The 21133-nt window shown below is 33.9% G+C and overlaps 1 protein-coding gene across 8 annotated transcripts in view; it reads left to right on the top strand.

Moving 5' to 3' along the window:
• Window positions 1–21133, top strand: part of LOC138715298 (protein scarlet-like) — a 56537-nt gene that overhangs the window by 22723 nt on the left and 12681 nt on the right. For all 8 annotated transcript variants that reach the window (XR_011336216.1, XM_069848064.1, XM_069848067.1 and 5 more), the window contains exons 5-9: window positions 747–880; window positions 3419–3571; window positions 5567–5805; window positions 8338–8533; window positions 14489–14520. Coding sequence is in view for 7 of the 8 variants with exons in the window: in XM_069848064.1 (XP_069704165.1) it covers window positions 747–880; window positions 3419–3571; window positions 5567–5805; window positions 8338–8533; window positions 14489–14520 (754 nt within the window). In the remaining variant the exon portion in view is untranslated. The remainder of the gene's footprint in view (window positions 1–746; window positions 881–3418; window positions 3572–5566; window positions 5806–8337; window positions 8534–14488; window positions 14521–21133) is intronic.

Here is a 21133-nt window from a genome sequence, read left to right as displayed (position 1 = left end):
TTACTGCTACCTGAATCATCCTTTAACTTTATACTTAAGCACGCCTGTGGAAATGATGGTGAGATGATTTGAAATAAGTTATCATTTGAAACAAATCTGACTGTATTTTATGTAGGCCCAAACTTAATTCTGAAGAAGGCCCATAATAGGCCGAAACATATTAACCAGGTACGATAGAATTTAACACGAGAAAGACATATAATGCATATTCCGAAGTGATATAGTGTTAAAAGTTGTGTAATCAAGATGTATGGTTAAACTTTTAATTAAAGCATCTTTTACAAAATCATACCAGAGTAAAGAAAAAAAAGAAAGTCTATGGTTAGGGGAAGGAAACAGTATCCAGAGCTGCCTTTGAATATTTTTAGTTTAATTATCTTGACATTACATGCTTATATAGTTCAGGATATGAACGCTAAGGGGAACCATTAAATGACAATTATTTAAAAATAATACAGTTTTTGATTTAGTTGTTTTTATGAAATACATCTCGGTTAATATAAAACAATGACGAAGTTTTGAATAACAACTGAGAGTTTAAAATAATGACTAGTATTTTAAATAATGACTTTAATTCCATTAAACACTAAATTCTAACTGCAACAAGACAGATGTACGCAGCTGGCAATGAAAATAACACTATACCTAGGTATGCAGGATTATTAGCGTCATATATAAATGAAAATTACTTTAATTGCTGTCTATGATACTGCAAATTACAAAGTAATCCTAATACATTTTTACAGGTAAAGTTAGTGGGAAAATATTGCTCTGTGACCGTCCAGTTGATGGTTCATTGCTGACCAAAATATCTGGATTCGTCCCTCAAAAGGATATTGCTATTGAAACTCTCACTACTAAGGAACATCTACAGTTTATGGTAAGCTATCAAAAGTTGTATCAAATAAGCAAGAATTTTTAGGGAACATAAACAGTAAATTACATCATTTCTGGGTAATGTGTGAAGGAAGTAGTACCATTATTTAAAATACATACGGTACATAAATAAAATTATTCAATATGCGCCTAAGTAACAAGATAAACTTTCGTTCTCGGGATTGCACACGAAAAGTATTGTAATAATATCAGAAGTAGAACATATGGCATCATTTATACATCTTATGGTTGTGATTTCATTTGTACATTTTATAGTTTAAGTATTGGTAGATATAATTTGTAATGAATGCCGCACAATTTTACATGAAATACCAGTACATATTACACTAATTTCTAAAATAATTTTCAATTTGCGAAAATTCGTATTTATAAATACATATACCGATATGTTAAAATATTCAACCTTGCCTTATTGGTTCACACGTGTAATAAATGGGTTTACAGCAGGGATCATAATAATCTTGCAGCAATGAAGCACTCTGCTCTACCCATTTACTATCTGTTCTGGCTGCCTGAGGGTTCAAGTCTTTGCAACATTCTCAACAAATATAGTTTCTCTTAGGAAATTATATTTCATATCGACTTGTAGTTACTGAACAAAACCGACCAGAAGTTTAAGAGAAGAGAAGACAGAATGTTAGATGGTATGCTTGAAACCATTTTTTCCATATCAGAGAAAATATTGAAATGGATGTTTTGCAACATCACAATCTTGTCTATTTATATTTCGTATAATGAGGAAGTAAAATTTTCGAATATCTTGTTAGAATGTATAGTCTAGCATTTGGAAAAAGAATCGTTTTCTTATTCAATTGAGTAGAAGCCCTACTGATCCAGTTGTTAAAAAAAATTAAACTTCAAACAGTATAGGCCTATTATCAATGAATCTGTTAACGTCTCTGACGACATTACAGTTCATGGTAAGATACCTGAAGTTGTATTGAATAAGCAGCAGGAGTGTAGTAAATAAAATAGTATCAGGACACTTGGCGAAAAGTTTACTACTACTACTACTACTACTACTACTACTACTACTACTGTTATTATTATTATTATTATCATCATCATCATCATAATCATCATCACCATCATCATCATCATCATCTTCATCATCATCATCATCATCATCATCATCATCGTAAAGTCTCTCTTCAAGGAATCGCTTGTAAAAAGTGTGTTTACAGGGACTGCATATTAGGCAGTTATTCCGGTTCTAATTTTGACTTATATACAATATCTTTTATAAATTTTTTTATCGACTTAATTATTCATGGACAGTATTACTCCATTATGTAATGCGTCAAAGACAGTTACAATAGCAGTATATACTTAATTATTTAAAAAAAAAAAAAACGTATTTTCCAGTTGTTTTTCTAGTATATGAACCCTTACAATGAATAATCAGATTTTCAAATCATTTAAATATGAATTTACACGGAATTACATATTATTATCATCTGAACAAGAGCTTTTCATTAAAACTTACTGTAACCAGAATCTCAGTCGCAGAGACTTCGATACACCAATGAAAACAAACTGACAAGCAAAAATTTCCAGAATTACAGCAACTAAGGAAAGTTGTTTGAGAAAAAGAGGGTAGGAAAAGGTTAGGGTATTGTAACCGTATATTGGCTTACACAGGTAGAGGGTCGAATAAAAGGGTGGGGTATAGTAAACAGGCTTAAGTACTCAAATAAATACTGTATTATTATTATTATTATTATTATTATTATTATTATTATTATTATTACTACTACTACTACTACTATTGCTGCTGCTGCCACTGCCACTGCTGCTGCTAAAGTAAGATAAGTATTTTAAAAATTAAAGAAAAGAAGCAGGACGCTCCCAGGTTGCAGAAAAAATACTTGGACAGAGCCCTGGCATGACTACACTCCTGACAAGCAAGAGTCTGATTAATACATAAAGCTGAAGAAAAATTGGCAAAATGAAATTGTAAAATATTCACTGATGTTTTATATTCATTCATACTTTTCTGCTCAAGGGCAGGTCTTTCACTGCAAATCCAGCATTCTCGAATCATCCCTCTTAGTCTCTGGTTTGTAAATATAAATGTTTAATATTTCGGTAAAAAACTTATGGAATTATCTTTGCATTATTTCTCTCATGTTCAGCATAACAATACTGTTAATTCTGTATCTTTACTGTGTTGACTTCTCACATCTGCTTATTTTCTTCGTTAAGATCCAAGTATGTTCTGTTATTTGTATTGACTGGAAATGCTGATTTCCAATTTAAATTAGAAACACTGTTCCTTCTTTCATTTATTTAACAGGATATTTGGTCCATTGGTTTTAATAACTTATTTTTTTCCTTAAAATCCTGTTGTTGCAGTTATTATTATTATTATTATTATTATTATTATTATTATTATTATTTCCAATGAGGAAGATTAATGACTACGTTATGGCAGTGGTTTTGGTGATGATGATGATGATGATGATGATGACAAAGACGATGACGACAATGATGATGGTACAAGAGTAAACTTATTTTTCAGTCGTGGATGCGGCTGGACAGGGAACTGTGCAGTAACACTCGCAGCATGTGGATCCAGACACTGTTCTCTGATCTGAATCTTGTTGGCTGTGAGGACACTCCCATTTCAGCTTTGTCAGGTGGTGAGCGCAGACGTCTATCATTGGCTGTCGAGGTATGTAGGTATTTTACTTCTCAAGATATTCATTTATATGATCTCTACTTTATGTAGTTTCTTGCTTTCTCTCCTTTATCAGGTGCTTCTGCTATGTCTGGGTGAAGGTCTAGACCAGTAGTGTCAGAGTTGTAAGCTCCAATACCGGTTGTGGAGCTAGATCGGAGCTTGAACTTGCTTATGTCTGTGGAAACACTGGAGCATGCAACCAGTCTAGTGGAGCGCTCCGCTGCGTTTAGTCCCTGTCTGACATCGCTGGTCTAGACTGTCGAGGCTTTTCTCATGCCTTCATAATTCGTTTCAATCATCTTTCATTTTTTGTACCAGTAGTCATTTTAAATCCCTCCATCTCTCTCTCTCTCTCTCTCTCTCTCTCATTTTCTCGGACTTAAGTGCAAGAACTCTAAGATAGTTATTTTTGTAACTTGAGAGATAAATGTTAAACCAAAATGATAATAATAATAATAATAATAATAACAATAATAATAATAATAATAATAATAATAATAATTATTATTATTATTATTTTAGATATAGCTTTTAGAGAACCTGGAGGTTCATTACCATCCTCACATAAGCTCGTTATCGATCTTTATCCTAATCAAGATTCCAGTCCCTAACATTATAACCTAACTCCCTCAAATCCATTTTAATATTATCCTTCCATCTACGTTTCGGCCTTCCCAAAGGTCTTTTTCCCTCAGGTCCCTCAATTAACATACTATACGCATTCCTGGATTCACTATTTCACTCAGGTCTCCCAACTAACACTGTACATGCATTCCTGGATTCACCCATACATGGCCTGCCATCTCACATGTTTGGATTTATTATTCCTAATTATATCAGGTGAAGTATGTAATGCGTGCAGTTCTGCGTTGCGTAACTTTCTTCAGAGGAACTTCATCCCTCTTAGCCACAAATATTGTTCTAAACACGTTATTCTCGAATATCCTTAACCTCTGTTCCTCTCTTAAAGTCAAAGTCCAAATAACAACAAAAACAAAAATCGAAATGATTAGTTGTGCGACACTTGCATAACCACAATCGTCACTGGGTAAAATATGATTGTTTGGTTCCATAACCTTTTGATTAGACATCTTCATTTTGGTCTCTCTGGGCTGCTCTTTTTGTGGTTAATATCTGTTTAATACATTCTCTTTAAGTTGTCAGTTTAGGAAGTTAGAAAACTAAACTGAAGAATTAAAATTGTAAATATAAAAATCATTAATAACAATTTTAAGACCATAAAAATATATAATTATAAAATTATAAAATATATTCTTTTAGGCAGCCATTTCTAAAAATACCAGTAGATCTTTTAATGCTATACAAGCATATTAAAAAGTGGCTTACAAGGAACCCGGAGGTTCATTGCCGCCCTCACATAAGCTGTCATCAGTCCCAATCCTGAGCAAGACTAATCCAGTCCCTACCATCATATCCCACCTTCCTCAAATCCTTTTAATATTATCTTCCCATCTATGTCTCAGCCTCCCCGAAGGTCTTCTTCCCTCCAGCCTTCCAACTAATACTCTATATGCATTTCTGACTCGACCATATATGCTACATGACCATATATAAGTTGAATTACAACTATTACAACTTATATAAGGAACTAAGAACTCTCAAGAACGGAAAATTTTGGGATTCTATAATCAGGCTCCTAAAATTCCATTGTCCTCAGACAGGTTTCAGTTTGTAAACTTAAGCTCCAATGGGAACATGTTATCCACTGGGCTATCGAGGACAATTTTTTTTTATAGTAAGAAAGATAGGGAAAAGAGAAAAGATGTGTCTGTTAAAAGTAGACTGATTTAAGATATGTTCATCTGTTTGAGAAGAAAACTCGAATGAGTGAAGTAGAGGAATGGAATCTAAATGACATTTTTATCATAGGCTGGAACTAACTGTATTCAAGAAATTAGACAGAGATACTAGAAAGTTCGGTACTGAAACATAAACAATATCTGTAATGCACATTTGATGTTGTAGTTGTTGACAGATCCACCACTCTTATTCTGCGATGAGCCCACCACAGGTCTAGACACTTACAATGCATCTACGGTAGTAGAGAAACTGCGTGTCTTGGCTTCTAGAGGCAAGGCTGTCCTCTGCTCTATCCATCAACCGCCATCTGATATCCTCAGTTGCTTTCATAAGATAATTCTACTGGCAGCTGGAAAAGTTGCTTTTCAGGGTACATTAACACAAGCACACACATTCTTTTCAAGGTAAGATACATTGTTTTCATAGAAGAAATAGTTTTTTTAAATATTTTGAAAACAGTAAAGATGATGAGAAATGGTAAGATGTAGAAAGAGGGACTGACTTTTTTTAACCTGATTTTTAATTATTATGGAAAGTTTGAGTTAGGCCTATATAGGCGTTTCCAGAAAGATAGGTACCACAACAATGTTATTTTGTGTGCTTCTTACTTGTATGTCTATCTATTTGGCTGTGTAGTGATTTCTTCTAATGATTGTACTGATTTTGTTTATGTTAACGATCAATACATGCAGGAAATAGACACATGAAATATATAGTATGGTATTTATTTTTTTCGACAAATAATTTTGAGGGATTATTTGCAGTGTTGGCGCGTGAGCTTTTCATTTGAGTGTACACAGTATATTTTTTAAGTAAGGTAATTTACTGTCTGTATCTCTATCTTTGTCTCTCCTATCCTTCACCTTTCTCCCCTTCTGCTTCCCTTTCTCTGCCTTTCTACTTCCATCTCATCCTCCCATCTCTCCCTCTCCCCTTCTCTCTTCCTTTTCTTTCTTATTTTCTTACCCTCTTCCACTTCTTCGCATTCCTCTGTTGTGTTCATAATCCAGTCTGATTAATAAAATACAATTAAATTAAGAATTTTCGACCAAATGTTAATAAAATATTGGTACACGTGAAGAAGATAAGTATTATTCTATTCCCATATCAGGTACCAAATATTGCATATCTTTAATTGAGTGTCGATAAATAAATTTCATTCTTTCATCTTTCTTGTCTGCAAAGTTGTCAATTATGCATTTGTTAAAGTTGCTAATATTCCTCACGAAATCCTTCTTGATCGACAGCATAGCCAGTACAAAAGTTTCTGTGACATCGTATTATGGGGAAAAATTTTAACACGTGTTAATGTTTTTCACTTAACTTGTTGTCATTGTCACAATCACGAGTAGTTTGAGAGTCTTGAAAGTTTCACTGGATGTTTGGTGCACATTGTTTTTAATTATGAATACTACCAACTAAAAAGCGTCAAATACAATTTAGAAGCCATTGTGCATATAATATGTATTGCTACTACGAAGAAAGAACCGACTTTTGTCAGCTCCATAACGTCTATTTTTGAACTCCGTTCTATCTGTTAATCACTTCAACCTAAAGGAATTGGATTCGTCACTCATCTGTCTGATCCCACAAGACAAGTGAAGACAGAGATGGGAGTGAAGCTGCAGTGCTGCTCCCTGACCCTGTACCTTCCATGTGCTTCACTAGAGACGTCAGAAGTAGATTATTTCATTGCATAACAATAGTTTCTAATTCACCTTTCAGCCTTACTTATTGGTACGAATCTTGTAGACACCTTTTCAGAAATGCACAATTAAATTTAGCAAAATTCTTACAGGTGTAAAGATTTGTTGCTGGAACATGGCCAGTAAAAGATAAATGTTCCTTGACTTGATAAAGAATTACATTACCTATTTCTTACCTGGGCGCAATAGCCCATATAGATCAAAGACAGCCGACTGCTGGCCTCACGTCCACATGTCTCAGTAGAGGTAAGCAGTTATCCAAGCAGCATGGGGGTATCGTAGTCCACCACTCTGGAGGAACAGTTAGCATCCCTGACCGTGAAATGAGCGGGCTCAGGTTCAAATCCTGGTGGGACAAGTTATCTTGTTGAAGTTTTTCCGAGGTTTTTCCTCTCTACCACTTGAAGGAGAATTGCTGAGTAACTTTCGGTGTTGGATCTCTGACTCATTTCGCCTTCATTAATTTCAACTTCATCTGTCATCTTCAGTACCTTCAGTTCGATCAGAAGGTTGGGCAGACGTGCATGATTCGCCTACAAATGGCATCTGTCTGGGTGAGCTGCACATGTCCCAGGGAAGCGTAGGGGCTTTCAAAGCAGATTACAATAGACCAGGAGTGTAGCTCCCTCGAACAGATGATGCCTTAGTGAGTCACGGTATCAAGGTGCCGCTATCTTCAGGTCAATGGATGCAGCAGGACATAGTATGTGAATTGCTAATAGATGCCACGATCTGAGAAGTCAGCAGAATATCAACTGAGAAGTGGAGTGGCGTTCCTGCATATGTACGAACTCTGTCAGAACTGGATGCTGTAGCTGAATCGATAAAATGGCACCAAGCAGTGAATCATTTACTCATAGGAATGCATTCTAAGGACTCCAACAATCATCCCATATAAGGAGAAATAAACCTCAGGCTGAGGTGCAAGTCTTTGGGCTCTCTTCCAAAAAAAATGGAGGTATCATGTGATTAGCATGATACCTCAGCTGTTATAGCTGGTTCATGGAACCAGATTTCGCTATCTATAGTAGCTTCCCACATTCATCACGATGAAAATTTCATGAGAAAATTTCTTCCACGATGAGAACTCAAATCAGTGCTCATTCTATAATGCTACTACATAATATGTAATATAATATATTTTATTAACATATGTTTTAATTACTATATTGCTTACAGATTTATGAGTATATTTTTAATTGCAATTCACTGTAACTTTTGTTTCAACAGTCAAGGATTAGTTTGTCCATTGTCTTACAATCCAGCTGAATTTTACATTCAGCAGCTGTCAATTGTACCAGGAAAAGAAGATGAAAGTTTACAAAGAATACATTGTATATGCGAAGCCTTTTCGACCTCAAATCAGGATGAATACCTACAGCTGTCCATGCCACATATCCAGGCTGCTCGTAATTCTATTACTGAGGTAATGTACAAAATATATCAAAGCAAACTTGAATTTTTATTTTGTTAAAATGTCAAAGTGTCTAGTGTTATGGATAACACAGAAGTATTAATTCCAATAAATTAATTGTAATTTATAGTATAACAGACAAAGAGAGTAAAATTAAATTTTATGGATAAGTAGAAAGTTTAGTGTCTGAGATGAAGCCGAGGGTGATAATTTCCATGAGCACATAAAATCTGTGTACTCTCGTGTGCTATACAATATTTTATCCATTACTCATATTCATATTCATTTATTGCGTCCAACTGATCATATATGTGATCAAAAGAAGTACAACATAATTAAAATACAACATAGTACATTAACTAAAATACAACATACAAAATTTCAACATTAATTATAAATAATTTCAATATTAACAAATAACAACCACAAGAACAGATGTAACACTTTACAAGACAAATCACATTTCATTTAACAGTCTGGAATCAATTTTGACCAATGCGTCCTTCATGAAAAGACATCCCTTAGATGATGCTCTTATTAGCAATCGCAAAGCAAATTTTACTTAATTTTTTCCTACTTCCTGAAGGTGTATAGACAGTGAGGGAAGTGAAACGGTATTCATTGGTATGGAATACCGCCACTGGTTTCTATGGCCAGAAAACATACTATTAGTGAAAAATGACATACCGTCACTGAAAAAATGTGATCCATAAAAATTTGTTTAACACCAGCTATAACAGCTGGGGGGGATCATCGTGCTAACCACATGATACCTCCATTCTGGTTGGATGATCATCCATCTCTGCTTTGGCATGTGGGCATGAGGCCAGCAGATGGCTGGTCAGTCTTGGCTCTTTATGGGCTGTAGCACCACGGATAAAAATTTGTTTATACATTCTTTCACAGCAAAGAGTACTATTTGTTTGTTTCGTAGTTCTAAACCACAGCCTTCTGGAACTGTATTCAACGTGTATTTAGACACATTTATTTGATAATCAACCCCCTGTATGCTTACAATGGTAGCATTTCAAGAATAGAAGACTGTAGTCTGTAGATTGTGGTGACCATTGTTGCCAATTTAATGATTGTGTCATCAGATCTTATTCTTTTAAAATATTTGTCAGTGACAAATATCGTTACTTATCTATTATTTAAATAGAGTTACATACTATTTTAAATACTCGTTAGTGATAGAAATAAAGTTAATTGATGTACTAGTGGACTTACTCGTGTTAAATATGAAATATCTGTCCGGCTTACAGCTGTTTCAGTGCTTCACACACCATCATCAGAGCCTACTAGATCGCGCCGTCATCTCGAACTTCTCTCCTCCTAACAGGCAGAGAAGTTCGAGATGACGCCGTGATCTAGTAGGCTCTGATGATGGTGCGTGAAGCACTGAAACAGCTGTAAGCTGGACAGATATTTCATATTTAACACGAGTAAGTCCACTAGTTCATCAATTAATTATATTCAAGTGTTAAAAGTGGTGTATGCAAGATTCAAAATGGAAATAAAGTTTTAATCGTTAACACTATAGGAAGTAAATTCATTTTGCACAGATGTTAGTGATTTTCCGTAAAGCTCTATTGGCAATGTTTGGTTCGGGTTTGAATTTAGAGCTTCACTACTTCAGTACACAGCATCATTAAGTAACAGTTAACATATTCGTTTAAATCTAGTAATTCTCATACTTCGTTACGGTATAACTTTATTACTGGTGTAATGGTGTTTGTAATATAATAAGGGATAAATTTGTTTTAAGAGGAGTAAAAAGAAACTTCAGTGACATGAAAGTGTTTGCGTTAGTGATGATCGGACTAGGCCCAGTGAATCCAACTTGCAAGAAAATAGTTTGACTATGCGCAGTTTGTCAAACATTTCTTCAAGCCAGCAAAGTGGCAGTGAAATATATTTTGGTTATTTGCTGACATTTCTGAATGTTACTCAATCACAAGCGAAATTTCAAGAACATGACTGGCTAACCTACAAAAGATCAGATGAATGGTATTCACATCTGTTAAGGCTTTTGGTGACAGCGATGTTAAAATGCGTCATGGTCAGTGTGTTATGATTCACGAAGAGGATAAACAAATTATTGAAAATGCTATTGCTAAACAAGGTGTTTACCATGAAAGTACTTGCTCCCCCAGGATTAAAAGCAGTCAGGGAGTTTCTACATGAATAAGCATACTTTTGTAAGATCATTTTTGTTTCTGTTGCACTTTTTAGTAATAATTAAATAAGACATTTTGAAGCTTTAACATCATTTTAAATGATAAGTCTCAATGGACATTGCAAAATAATCTAGTAAATAACTGAAGCAACTGGAAATTATTTTATTAAGAAACTTAATGTTTTGCTTAAGCTTCAAAGATTCGCGTTACTGACTGCACGGAACAATTTATTGCATATGTCTTGTATGTGTATGTTGTAAGGGGGGGTATATGCCTTTTGTTAAATCGAGGTATGCCAGGGGAAAATCTTGGGGTAGCATACTGCCTCTGGTTTTTTCCCCACTTCCCTCACTGTGTGCAGACCATTTTAAATGTTCATCTAGCCATATACCAAGAAATTTTGTGTTATTAGAATACTGAATTGTTTCATTTTGTTACTCTATGACAGGCCACTCAGAGTTATTGTTTTGTGAATGATGAAAAGAAATGGCTTTGGTTTTCGACTTAATGATTATTATCAGTCTGTTTCTCTCAAACCATTCCACTGGTTGATTTATTGTCCTTTATATAAGAAAACGTATGGTATTGACATCTTTTCCTGATAAAAAGATACTGGTATCATTTGCAAAGAAAGTTGGTTCTCCATGACTAATGTATGACCCTAAAATATATATATATAAAATAGAATTGGTCCAAGAATTGAGCACTGTTGAGCTTTCTTCTGTGATAGGAATTTATTATTTCACTATTTTCTTTACAAGTAATCTCTGTCCTTTGTTCACAGTTTTCCGGGCAAGATGTAAGCCAACTGTGTGCCAAGCCTCTAATTCCATTAGTTTTTAATCTTTCTAACAAAATAGTCAGCAAATGCTTTTGAGAGGTCTAAAAATATTCCTATTCCTATTTGTTTCTTGTTGTTAGATTCATATACTCTTTTTAAAAAGTTTATAGTTGCCGTATTAGTTGATTTACCCTTACAAAATCCGTGTTGGTTTTCCACAGATATATATTATGTTGGGTTAAAAATGATACAAGCCTCTTGTGCATAATCTTTTCAATTATCTTAGAAAAAACAGATAGTAAGGAGATTGGTCTATAATTTTGAACTTTCGTCTGTGGTCCTTTTTATATAAGGGTTTCACTTTTGCTATCTTTAAACTATCTGGGAAGTGACCTGTTGACAGCGAAAGATTTACTATGAAATTTATAGGAGTAACTATATTTAGAAAAAAATTTTTGATGATAAAATCTGGAATTCCATCGATGCCTGCTGATCTTTTATTCTCAAATTATTTAATAATTTCCATAATTTCTGTTTCATTAATAGAATTTAGGAATGTGCTATTACAATTGCTATCCTTGTGTTTTGTTATATTATTTTTAATCTGTGTACTGTAACCTAGGATAGTTTCTGCAATACCTGTATAATAATCATTAAATATGTTTGCTGATTTATTGGAGTCACATGTTTCTCCACCATCGCATTTTAATTTGATATTTTTATATCATTATTATTAACCCATTTCATCTTTAATAACTTTCCACATAGCTTTTGACTTGTTTCCAGCTGAATTTATAAATTTATCATTGTGCAGTTTTTTGGCTTGACTTATTACTTTATTATAAATTTTCTTGTAATGATGATAATAATCTTTAAGCGTTTTTGAGACATTCCCCTCTTTTAATATGGAGTTCCAAGATTCTTTCTCATGTAGATGATTTAGATACTGAATATATTCTTCCTTAAAGAATCTTATTTTCTTGTATACAGCAGAACTATTATAGTACTGGTACCAGTAGTTATTTTTATTTTCATCTTTTAGATGTAACTGCAAGATCTGAGTATCATGGTCAGAGAACCCTGTTGTTATTACATTAAAACTGTAGTTCCACAAATCCTTATTTAGTATTATTTTTTCAACTGCTTACTGGCTGCTGCTTCTTATTCTTGTTGGGACATTTACTATTGCCTCTAATACTAGTTGTAATTTCGAAGTAATATTATTATTATTATTATTATTATTATTATTATTATTATTATTATTATTTAAAAAGGCCTACATTTATGTCGTCCAAAATTATAATATTTTTGTTTTTATTTCGCAAAGTATGAATTATTATATCTAATTTACCTATAAGGATCTGGATATTATTGCTGGGAATCCTGTATATACAGATTATAATTATTTTCAACTGGGGAAATTCTACGATACTGGTTTCAAAATGTTCTTCAATATTAAGATTATCAAATAATGTAAATGGTATTGCTTCTATACTTGTTTTTACAAATATACAGGAGCCTCCATATTTTTTTGTTTTTCCTACAGAATTTTGATAAAAGACTAAAATTGTTAAACTTACAGAGGTCTAAATCATCTTGGTTTAACCAATGCTCAGTAAAACATAAGACATCAAAATGAAAAGATTTATCAGAGAGTACTGGTATCTAAAATTTAATTTTAAATTGTACTTCTTTTCTTTGTAATGTGTTGTTTGTGAAGAAGTTTTAAATGAATGAATATACTGATTTTATGATTGCTAATGTGTTGGTTGTCATGGAATAGTATATTGTGATACAAGCGTGGTAAATGCATTATATATCTCGGAAATTCGTCTTTTTTGTCTCGTCTTCTCAAACTTTTCCTCGATTCTGTTAAGCTCTTAACACATGTATTGCATGCTATTTTTTGGCTGATCTTAATAAAAAAATAAATTATTATTAATAGTTTTAATTTAAATAAATAATTTGTTTTTGGACACTAACATTTTTATGTGTGATCACTGTTTGTTATTTATCAATAGATGTCATTCATTTGTTATTATTCGGATTTGTCGATAGGTATTATTCATTTGTTATTTAGTTACCGCATGTGTGTTATAAAGTTTAACTTACAAGGCCTACCAACAATTTCGATAAGGTTGTTAAAAAACACGATCGGCCAAAAAAGTTTTTAATTCACAGCAGTGAATTAAAAACTTTTAATTCATTGCTGTGAATAAAGCCATTGTTTCGGTTGGTAAGAACGATGAAATAAAGACCAGTTTAGATATCAGTCATGGATAAAAATATTTGTTACCATAATATAATTATAATTATATTATAATGATTTTAGTCATGTGTCTTATTCCATCCTGTTTCATCTCAGACTGAGATTTCCAACTGTGCCAATTGCATCACAAAGTAATATACTGAATTATTTTTGTGTAATATTCGCACATGGTTTCTTCTGTTGTGTGCATGAAATTTTTTATTTTTCTAATTTTTTTTTTTAAATTAACGATGGACACTTGACTTGGCATTGTATCCAAGCATTCCAATCTAGTGGGCAACACACCGGAGCTTGTTCTTTCAGCCACTATGAAGACTTTGTTCTTGATGCAGTTTATGAGGCGAATTGCATAACATTGTACGATGATGATAGTTAATGGAGCAGTGGCGGAATGCCAGCCAATAGGGGAAGCGGGAGTACCCCGCAAAAACCTACCACCAAACACTGTCTTTGTCCACCACAAATTCCAGTTGGATCTGCAAGGATTCGAACCTGGGTTACCAGCATGGAAAGCTGACGTGAAGTTGTAGCCGTTCGGTTAATGGTGCGTCTTTTTCTGCAAATGTTAAGATTCTGATAGCCTTTGGAGAGTTCTATAAATTACATTTTAGTTGAAAATAATGTTTTGATTTTTCTCTGTTTATATGCTATTTTCATTTGAATATCAGTTGTGTAATGCATTTGAACTAGATCAATTGAAAATATAATTAATTCTTAATATATATTTTTTCTTTTCACAGATATCAAATGATTTTCAGAAATATGTGACTATGTAAGTATATGCGATGTTTGTATAAATATACAGCCATCCATTTGTTTGGCATCAGGTAGCTGCACATACTGAAACATAAGATTGGCAAAATCACATGAATGGCATGATTCTGATTATTTTTTGCAGTGCTATCGTATTTAGTGTTCAGATTTCATTTCTCTGCGCATAAATTATGTGCTATTGGAGTCATAGTTCAGGGATTTAATGCAGAACAAAGAATTTTCATTTGTTGTAACTTTATAAAAAACGAATTAGCTGCTCAGTATCGTAGAGAATATCAGGAACGTTTTCCTGTGGTTAAGATACCCAATAGGAGTACAATTCGTAAAATAGTAAACAAATACAAAACTATGGGATCAGTATTGGACAAAGAAATAAATCGAAGAAGTCACATTTCAACAGAAGAAAAGATTCATGATATCGATGCTTGATTAAATAATCACCACAAAAATCTATCTCATTTTTTTATTTGTGGGGTAGTTTAAAAGAAAGTCTATAAATTAAATCCGTGAACATTAGATGACCTGCAAAACAAAATAGGAGAAGAAATGGTCAACATTTCAGAAGCAGAGTTGCAACATGTGAATCAAAATATGTCGTTTTCTAATGCCAGGCATTTGACAATAAAGTCATTTGCCCTCTTGCACTCCAATATTTTTCAAAGATATTGTCATGGTTAGCCACTGACGCACAGATTTTGAGATGTTCTGAATCCATTTCTTGATTTGAGTTGCACAATGGACAGTTAGGAGACTGATATATTCCATTGAATCAAAATATGTTAAAACGCTACATCATCTGTCTCACAGTGAATGGTGGACATTTTCAGAATATTTGTAATGACAAGCATTTTAGGCATGTTCAAAATTGTTGTTGTTTAGTCAACTGTCCGAAGACAGGTCTGAACCTCACAAGTGATACTATCAAGGCACTACTTATAAGGCAACTAGGCCAGGAGATAATGAGATAGGGTGGTCAGTTCCTTACTCCTCCATTGCATATATTGCCGATTAGCTATATGTTACATTAATCAGACCATTCACAATTATGAATTGCAAAAATATTCTATTAATATTGAGTCCTGTTCTGTCATCTGCTAAAGCTACGATTTATCTCATATGTCCTTGATACATAAGAATGTGTGTGCCTCTCTCTTCTGTTTTCCTGATCATCCAATGGGTGGAGTGTGAGTGGTGTGCAATGTCACCTTCATTCTGCTTCCATGAGCAGTGCTGAACAAATGGATGACTCTATATTACAATAATGTACTACATACATGTCTTGTTTCCTATATAAATCAGACTAGAAAATTTACAGTAAAAATTTAATTTGCTTGAGTTTTGGGAAATTCAATTTAAAATACTTCCTTTTATCACGATCTTAGTTCTACTATATTAGAAATTTTGCCTGAACTGTCAATGTTGTGTTGTATCTTTCACCATCATTAGATGTATGTAACTGCTTTTTGGAGTTCATTTCCATTTTCTTGGATACAACTATATCATCAGATGCAGGTTATTTCATAAGTACAATAAACACGATTTAATGGTCTGCTGAGGGCAAATGGGTGTTTTTTAAATTGCAAATTTTCAAAAACAATAATATTTTAAATATAACAATATAATTTGAACGTATTAATGTTATATGTTAAATATACATACCATTTTTCTTATGCCGACATCATAATAACGGATCACCATGTCACACATGACTACATTTTATCTCACTATATCAGTTGTGCTTCTGCTGGCGATCACAAATGATGCTGATATTGCTGCTGCTGATGATGATTGTAATAATATTAAAAATTGTACTAACTAGATAAAACTAAAATATTCTATGTTACTTTTTTGGGAATATTTTTTTTGTTTTGCGACTTTCCACTTGTATTCCAAAAGAGCACTGAAAAGTGCTGTTTGGTTTTGTTGGCTTTTGGAAACATGCTGATAATATTGCTCGTTTATCACCACCCAGGGGACATACGTAGCTTTTGTAGTGTTACAGAAGCGAGCAATGTTAGTGTTGAGAAATAATTCTCTATCTGCAAACAAGTGCATAATCTACGAAGACCAAGAAATAGTACTTAATAGAATCTACAGAAATGTACTGAATTAAATACCAACACAATAGCAGGACTTTCTTGGAAGAAAGACGAAAGGTAATGTAAATAAAAAACTGTTGGTAAGCAAGAAGGAAGATGATGTAAATAAAGAGTCTCAGTGTCATCAGCTCATTATAGAATAACACAACAAAACAACAACACCAGCAGCAGCACCAAAACTACTTTTTTTTTTTAAATACTTAATTTTAGAGTTACGGTGCAATGAAACAAAAGAAATACAAACAAAGTAATTTCTTCTATCTGTTTAACAATAATAAATAATGGAATTCTATTAACAGAGGCTTGTAGTGATGTCACTGAAATAGAAAGAGATGTGCTTAATGGTTAATTGATTTTGCAATGCCACAGAATCTGTTCAAGTCATTTCGAATAGTTTCATAGTCACATTCAATTTTCCATTGCAATCTTGCTCTATTTGGAATAGTTTTAGTGTACACTTGCAACTTGTGGCAATCTCACACGCAGAACATGGGGATTCAAGTGTTATGATCTGGCCGACCAATTACCTAATTCTCCACCACATATAGTGTGGATAGTTCCTTAGCAGATGGCTGAAATATACAGGAGTGTTACTGGATTGCTATCATCGACAACAGACGGCAAGCTTTGAGTTTAGTGCAAAGAAGGCTGACAAGCCTTAAGTTTTCTTGTGCCAATCACATTGTTTTCCAACAGTCAAAATTCATATACTGTATGTTTCCGCTTTTGTCACTCATTAGTTATAAAGTACATAATGTCTTGTGATGCTCATTGTATAGAGAAAATGTGGTAGCTAAGCTATTCCTATCCCTTTCCCGATGATATGTACCAGCAATTTCTTTGCATATCAATCAGGGGCGCAATCAGGATTTGGTTTTGGGGGCGGGCTTCAGATACCGTAATATATTGTATTTTGTAATGTTAATTACCTTCAGAATATTAATTTCATTTGATACAAATATTTTCAAAGAAAGGGCCTTACATTTACAAACACAAATATAATATAGAATAAAGAACACGCCCACTGCTGTGGAGTAATGGTCAGCATGCCTGACCGTGAAACGAGTGGGCCCAGATTCAAATTCTGGTTGGGACAAGTTACCTGGTTGAGGTTTTCTCCAGGGTTTTCTGTCAACCCATTAAGAGCAAATGCTGGGTAACTTTCGGCACTGGACCTGGACTCATTTCACTGGCATCACATTCATCTCATTCAGACGCTAGATAACCACAGTAGTTGATAAAGCGTCGTAAAATAACCAATTAAAAATGAATAAAAAAATAAAGTACACTAACTTACAAAATATGAGCCTACTGAAAATTTTAGTAGGTCTGCTCGCCTGCTACTTGTTCTAAAGTACAGTACCTAAATCTCATTTTCAGAGTTATGTCAAACTTTAAAAGATTGAGTCATGTAGAAAGTCACATATATTTCAAGTACAATCAAGCCTCCTTGCACTCTCATAGTCACAGTATCAAATCATTGCCACATTGAAAGCAGATAATTTTATGGATATAATGTCTGGAAAGAAATTATCTATTGTTTTAAGCATTGATGATGGAAAGAGAACTCAGGCTTTGGAAAATAGGAAATAACTGAAGCCATAATCGAAATAGTCATACTGTGTGGACGACAGGGTCTGCCATTACATGGTCATAGAGACCATGGTGAGTTTGATATGACTAAACTCCCAGTAGAGAATGAAGGAAATTTTATAGCTATTCTAAGACCTCACGTAAAGGCGGGAAATAGTGTGTTAAGAAACATTTTCTATCCGAGTTGTGGTAGAAATGCTACTTATGTATTGTACTTGCCAAACTTAGACGACCTCAGCTCAGAGGAAAGAAGTCAAAGAAGTCACATCAACATGCTCTCGATGTTGGTCGCTTCCGATAACTGAATTACTTTATAACAGCGTTGCCAAACATAGACAGCCTCAGCCCGAGTAGAGAGGTCAGCTTATCTTGCCGCAAGAGATAACTACTAACTTCTCTGTTAAAATACGTCTTTCTTGCCTCAGCCCAGTGGCTGGGCTAGTTCAGAGTCATAATGTGATAACACTGCATAACTAACAGGCATCCACCGTAAGATTTATTATGTTTTGCGTAAGGCACGAGTCAGCAGAGTGGTGTGAGTGAGATTGTCTGAGCTTGGCGAGAACAATTAAGTTGGAATATCCAAAACCAAATCATAGAACCTCTTGGCTAGTAAACATAACAACATTCGACGCTAATTTTGGGAATAATAAATTGTTATTATTATTATTATTATTATTATTATTATTATTATTATTACATATTATTATTATTATTATTATTATTATTATTATTATTATTATTATTATTATTATTATTATTATTATTATTATTATATTTAAAAGTAGTAAAAGTTGTATATATAATAAGCTTCTATAACTTAACGAAAATTGTCGTTTGCATGAAATTCTCGTATGTTTGGAACACAAGAAAACTTTGTTTTCGTACCTTGTATACATCATCGAAGTTCATGTGATTCTGTAATTAAAATAAAAATAGTTTGAGATGTGAATGGTGCAAGATGTTTCTCAGTTATTTCATGTGAGACTAGTGATGTGTTTTCTGTTAAACAATTTTTTCTTTGTGTGCACTGTGTAAAAGATGATGGCTTGAAAGTGTACAGTGTGAGACATTTTTTTTTACAGTTTATGCCTCTAGAGAATGTAAAAGGTAAAAGTGTAGTGCAATTGAATGGGCTAACAGAATGCAATATCAACACACAATAGGCCTATCTAAGAGGTCAAGGATATGATGGGGCAGCTGCCATGAGTGGCCTAAGTATTTGCCTCATGTTGCACTACCAGCAGGAGCATTGCAAGCAGTAGCGGCCGGTGATCAAAATCCTCGGTGAGGCCAGATGCAACTAGTTTAAGTGCCTCTGATAGGAAATATTTGTTTATGATATTATTTATTATTGTTATTATACCGGTATTATTAATAATATTATTACTGTATTATTATTGTTATTATTATTATTATTATTATTATTATTATTATTATTAGTCTATTATTATTACTATTAATGAAAAATAATAATTTCACTCACCAAATAAGCTGTTATGCTGTGAGTTTCAGTGATTGTTTCAGTGTGATGAAGCAACCCATATTATGTGTTGAAATTCCCCTTTCTTTCTTTTCCTTTTATTTTTTTTTCCTTTGACAGCAACAAACAAGGCCAAGAGAAGTTTATTTTGCACCACATTACCACTTAAAAATGTATGTTGCCTATACCAGGATGCAATAGAAACTCGCGTTTTAAGATTATCTGTCAGAAAAATTGTCAGCGATGTCGTAGGTTCTCAGTAGTCTCTCTCTTTATTTAAAACTTCCTTTCTTTCAGTATTATTTCTTCTCGAAAAAGGACACTCTAACAATGAATTAAATGCACTAGCATTATTTCTCTCATTTGTTTCTGTTTATATTTTCCCGAAATACATAACAACATTGGCCCAGATTCACTACTGTACTACGAAGTACAATAGTACAACACCCTCACTTAAGTCATAAACAAAGACACAAGGGGAGAGAATAGAGTGGGTCTCTGCCTGCCTAAGAGCTAGAAGTTTGTTATTTATGGCCTATGTAGAAAGACAGTCACCACTGCTATTCCCACCCCACTCTACCCTTGAGGCCGGCTCATGGATGGGAGAAGTGAAACCTGACCAGGCCAGACGAAATGTGCCTCAGCAACAACGTTTTAAGCGCAAACTCAAAGCCCGCGAAAAGACAGGAAATGCCAGACCCGGCATGAGCGATCCTGGCCTCAGGAACAAATTTTACTCCAAAACAGGCCTATATGCATCACAAAGTTTTCAAATACTTCTACAGCGATATATGTTTCATTCAAATAACTAATACATTATATAAAAACACAAAATTTGATTTCAGTTAAGCCAAGTGACTGAGGCCCGGTCTCACTTGCCTCAGTCAATCAGCCACCACTGATTGCAAGTACTTTAAGTCAGAATATATAGGGCTGCCAACATTCAAACACTGCTAAATTATAAATATCACTAAGGCATCACTAAAATTTCCTGCATAAGTGAAAGTATAGGAACTTAGCTCGGGAATGATAAATTCTTTCCATTTTACTGGGAATACACAATAAAAATCTGGTTCTGGGGAGGGGGGGGGGCTTGAGTTCCCTTAGCCCCCCCCCCTCTTCCCATGGATGCGCCACTGATCTCAACTGTTGTTCATCATACCGATCCAACAGTACCATCAGTCAAGGTGACTCACATAGCTAGAGAAACAGTTTTCGTATTGTTTGTTACTGTTTATTTGCACTGTAACTCTGAAATCATTAGCAAATAAAATATTACAGGATAGTTTAGTTACATTATATCCCTAAAAGTGTTTACTACATAAAAGCCCAAGAAACATTTCACTTTGTTTCAGTTTTGAATCTTTTTAACATCACAATCTTTCCAAAACATGATTATTTGCATCTGTAACTCAAATCACAAGTAGTAATATTTC

This window comes from Periplaneta americana, chromosome 15, assembly GCF_040183065.1.
Source record: "Periplaneta americana isolate PAMFEO1 chromosome 15, P.americana_PAMFEO1_priV1, whole genome shotgun sequence".
NCBI classification, from domain to species: domain Eukaryota; kingdom Metazoa; phylum Arthropoda; class Insecta; order Blattodea; family Blattidae; genus Periplaneta; species Periplaneta americana.
The sequence above is the reverse complement of the archived record's forward strand: the minus strand, read 5'-3'. Positions and strand labels throughout refer to the sequence as shown.